We start from the raw sequence: 5,000 nt of genomic DNA on the forward strand, positions 1-5,000 counted from the left end.
TCCGTTGATACTACTCCTGCTGCTGCTGGATGTATACAAAACATGGACCTGGGCATGGAGCCCAGGTCCATGGACCACCCTTGTGTACCTGGTCCATGGACCCATTGCGTGGACCATACCTCATTTTGTACAGTTACAAGCAGAAAAATCTTTAGACGAAAAAAGGAACTGATCCAAGCGCTTGTCTGGACAATGTAATAAGCAATAATCGTCTGTTACAGACACATGAAAAATTCAAGTTTTTCCAACGGGATTCAAACGCATGACCTCTGTGATGCCAGTGAAATGTTCTACCAACTGAGCTATGAGGCCACTCAGTTGGGCACATGTCATGTTTTGCATACATCCTCCTCTTGGGGCAGCCCAGTTGGTTGAGCATCGGACTACCGTGCTGGTAGTCACGGATCAAAGCCCCGGCTAGTGTCCTAGCGAATTTGAAGCCCCCTAGATTTGGACCCCTGGGGTGCTAAATCCGCTAGGGGATTAACCCATTGACTTCAGGGGTTCCCCATTGACGAGTAAAGTTGTCTGGCATCAGACAGAGTAAAATCGGCCAGTTTAGGCGTCAAAGGGTTAATGGGACATTGTGAGTGATTATTACCCATTGACTGAATGGGGGTTCCTCATTGATGGGGGTTTAGGCCGGCTTAGGCATCAAAGGGTTACCGGTAAGTGACCCTTCGCATATTTGGACCCCCCGTTACAGCTTATTGAACTGTTTATCGATGCAGAGTTAGATCTTCGATTGGGGAAACTGATTGATACTATAGAGCATAAATCTTTGCGAAAAAGACCAGATCAGTAAAGGTCGGTTAAAGCATTCGCGGCTGCATTTCATAAGGTAGATTCGAATTTTAACTCCTTTCTCACAGAAGATTAAGTCACGCACTATGCTTAGACTTTCTAAACAAGTCTTCCCTGTTAAATACAATAAACACACTGTTCGAGAAGAGTAGTCCTCAGTGTGGTGGGCTCTCACTCATTCTGTTCTGGGGTCTCTTGTGTAAACTGCTTGTTATTCAGTTAAGATCACTGTAAACTGCAGTGAAAGACCCTATCCCTGGTGGGCTTCGTTCACGTGTGGTTTATAAGTTTGCTTGTGCGGGCTGTAATGCCTGTTATGTCGGCGAAACAACCCGGCATTTTTCCACATGCATGCGTGAGCACTTAGTCAGTGATAGGGCCTCTCACATCTTCAAACACCTATAGAATTCTGAACATTGTCGCGCCCTCTTTTCAGGGGACTGTTTCCATATTTTAGATCACGCCTCTACGACTTTTCAACTCAAGATAAAAGAGGCTTTTCATATTCAAAGAGAACAACCTTCTCTTAATCAACAATTGCATCACGTAAATCTAAACCTATCCTTATAATTCTCACATTGTCACGTTTTATGTACATTCCGTTGTTACTGGCATAATTTATTAGCACTTTTTCCTACTTATAAATTCAACTTAATGCTATGTACATTAATCAACTGAAGCATGTCTTGTAATCTCAAAACTTTCTGTAACCCATTGACGCCTGGGAGTGAGAAATAGATTTTACTCTGTCTAACGCCAGACAATTTTCCTAGTCAATGGGGGCAGTTTGGGAGTCAATCGGTTAACGTCTGCATTGTCATGTGGAGGTTGAAGAATGAAGAAGCAGAGGAAGCTTCCACTATTGGTATCCAGCATCAATATGCCTAGGCTTGAAATGAAATTATCCTTAACACTTACCAAACGGCTATAATTTACATTTCAACATGTATGTTAGCTTCAAGAGCACATGTGATCATGCAGGACTGGTACATGCTCTGTAATCATGGATAACTTGTAATGATTCTTTGCTCTATTAAATTGCATTTACGTGCAATCAGTATTATTATACATTGGTGTCACCAGCTCGATTTGATTGGCTATAAGCACGCAGCTAATTCTTGCTTGCTCTGTTTCTCTTACGTCATACCTACAAACAATAGATTTTATATATGTAGAATTGACGTCATACCTACAGACAATAGTTTTATGCATGCAGAAGTGACGTCACCTAACACACTAACCAGCAGTTTGATCAGTTTGGTCATGGCGGAGCTCAGCTCAGGAATATGCATAATAAAACAATTATTGAATTCGGTTTTTGCATGTTAGCGATAATTATCAAGGCCTCAGTTTGTGTTATCCGCCTCAGCCTTCGGCTTCGGCAGATAACACAAACTTTGGCCTTGATAATTATCGCTAACATGCTCAACCTCATCCAATAATTGTTAATTAATAATTGTACAATAAGTGCTTTCACAGGACACCAAAGAAGATCAAACTCACCTTATAGATAATAGCCCTCTCATTTAACACACCAGGTGGAATTCGTTTGGAGAATGTATTTTTCCTTTTTTGTGGCATTTATTTTCAGGAGGGAGTTATGAAATGTTAAACTTATTTTCCGAGAAACTTGAAGTATTTGTGAAGCTGGCACCTGTGGATCAACATCTTATACAATCAGGGGTATGTTTATAGCCAACAAACTGATGTTTTTCAAGCTGAGTACAAAGCACAAGGCATGAGCCCAATGTGTAAGGCGAGAGCCGTATATGTTCTTTGTCTCATCTTATGCTCCACACTTGTTTGACACTTTTTAAACTTACATGTAAGATTATTTACCTAGGGAAATTTAACTTCTGCTTACTTAGGTGATGTACCATTGGGTTATTACATGTAAGACGTCAATAAATCTCTACCCAGATACTCTACAAATTATTTTTTGAGTACCTGGTTGGCTGTTGGTAAAGCTGTAGCGGGTAGGTGTCATTTTCAATGTTGTTTTCCATTCTGAAGATTATTCAAAGAAATCAAGAAGAGAGATCTTTGCGTTCAACAAAAAGCAAATACTTCAACAAAGATGCTGCTGATGTATCATATTCAACCCAGAAGAAAAGAGCTGTTCTTAAACATATGTAAGTAGGCCTAAATCATCTTATTGAATGTAAGGCTTCAGTAGAGGCAAGCACAGGTTCTCATCTGTTCAACGAAGCTACATCCTTTTAGATGGGGTTAATACCTCATCTGGGAAGACTGTAGTTCACACTTTAAATAGTCAGGCTGTTGCAGTCACCTTTAACCTGTCCCTCACTCCTTTGCAGAAGCAGTATGTCAGCTGACTTTCAGTTATTCTCAGCAACCTTCCTTTAGGGTATTCTTTCTCCAAGTAGTCTGGTTTCCTCGCTCACGAAAACTGACCCCAAGTAATAATAATTTATTATATGTGGCTGTAGTGCCTGTTCTGAGACCGTTATATCAATAGTATCGATTTGCCTTGTATGTGCTTTGGCCCAATCAGCTCGTTGAATTTCGATAGCTCAGCGATCTGTGTTCTTGTTTTTATGTATCTAATCTACAGAATTGATCAGCACACAGTAATGTGAAGGCAGAACAGAACACTAAAAGGGGTGGCACAATTAATTTAAGTATTTATTTTATTGACTTTTCATCAGGAATAAGGAAATTGACGCAAACGAAAAGATTGATTCCCTCCTCAGCGCTACTCCATCCAGCAGAAATGTATTGAGTTCAAAACTACAAGATGAAAGTGCTCGTGGCCTTGGAAATCAGGTCGACAGGAGCCAGCATAAGGAGCAACAAATTCACTGGGTGGAAGATGTGCCTGATAACCTAGCATTACATAACGAAGAAAATTTAACAAGCTACAAGGAAGAAAAGCAAGTGGCAGGTCACAGTTTAAAAGTGAAGGATGGAGAGGATGCTTTCTCTATAAAATCACTTGAAGATAACGAGAGAAATTCTTGTGTTGAAAATACGACCAAGAGAAAAGTTGCTGACCCATTGAAATCGGAATATTTGGATCCAGAGAAGAAGCAGGATCTTACTGCCGATGCATGTGAAACTGAAAGTGTTCCAAACAGTTCTGCTGATACTTGTGAACATGTTGTGAACCGAACTTCTGAGCGTGAAAAAATGAACGCCGGTGAAGTTAAAAGAGATAACAATTTGAATTGCATCGACAGCGATGAATATGTTATGGAATGTAACCAATCTGATGCAAAGATGACAGATGGAACAAATTTAAAGCGTGCAAGATCTAATTCTGAATCAGATTCAAATGGATGCGATTCTGGCCCTTTGTTAGCTAGGCAGGTGAAGAAAACCTACACAAAGAGGCAGAAAACTACACGTTTGAACTCTAGTAAAGACTCGAAGAAAGAAACGAGTTCTGATAGCGCACATATTGCTGATGAAGATTGGGATTTTGAGACGCCAAAAGCCCGGAGAAACGTGGAGAAGCGAAAAGGTTCAGATTTTTCAGATGATCAAGACCCATGTTTACCTAATTCAAATGTAGAAATGGTGCGGAAATTTGAAACGAAGGAAAGGGAAAGGTTGGGCCCTATGAAAAAAAAAGCAAACAGTACCACTTCAGGTGCTTTTAAACGGAAGACCAGAAAACCTGAAAAGAAAAACAACAGTCAACAGTCTTTGAAGACGACAAGTAAACTACCAACTGGCGTTTTGGAAGGTGAGCTAAGTAAGCATGTGGGCATAAAAATTATACCCCTCAGGGTCAGGCTTTGTGTTTAGTTTTTAACTGTGGAGACAAGACATATTGTATAGCATGGTTCAATTTTATATTTGGCTCAGAAATTTTCAAGCTAGATGAATTTTTGTACATGCATAAAGATTAGGGGAATCTGTGAGAGTTATGTTTATGGGTCCATTGCTCCATTTCCTCCTGACAGAGGGGAATGTTTTGCGTTTGAAAAGACACGGAAAATACTTATTACTAATACTCAATCATTAGTCTACGCAGCGTCTTACGGATAGAAGGATTGACGATAAGGATAGATAAGGATGATAATAGTGAGGGAACAAAATTCCATCTCCAACAAGATTATGTTACGAAACATCATAACTTTTAAATTAGTGTTGCAGTTATTATGAATTGAACCGGCATCAAAACTTTAGCTTTAATTTTGTCTCGCGCATTAAAAAAAAAATGCTATGAG

At 39.9% G+C, this 5,000-nt stretch overlaps 1 protein-coding gene across 2 annotated transcripts in view; it reads left to right on the forward strand.

Annotated features, from left to right (window-relative positions):
* LOC138026963 (cylicin-1-like) overlaps nucleotides 1-5,000 on the forward strand; it is a 23,276-nt gene that overhangs the window by 5,588 nt on the left and 12,688 nt on the right. Inside the window, exons 6-8 of one of the 2 annotated variants that reach the window (XM_068874444.1) lie at nucleotides 2,396-2,487; nucleotides 2,818-2,936; nucleotides 3,474-4,513. In XM_068874444.1, the coding sequence (XP_068730545.1) occupies nucleotides 2,396-2,487; nucleotides 2,818-2,936; nucleotides 3,474-4,513 (1,251 nt within the window). The remainder of the gene's footprint in view (nucleotides 1-2,395; nucleotides 2,488-2,817; nucleotides 2,937-3,473; nucleotides 4,514-5,000) is intronic. The other variant, XM_068874445.1, reaches the window with a different exon arrangement.

The sequence above is a fragment of the Montipora capricornis genome, chromosome 12 (assembly GCF_036669925.1).
Source record: "Montipora capricornis isolate CH-2021 chromosome 12, ASM3666992v2, whole genome shotgun sequence".
Classification (NCBI taxonomy): domain Eukaryota; kingdom Metazoa; phylum Cnidaria; class Anthozoa; order Scleractinia; family Acroporidae; genus Montipora; species Montipora capricornis.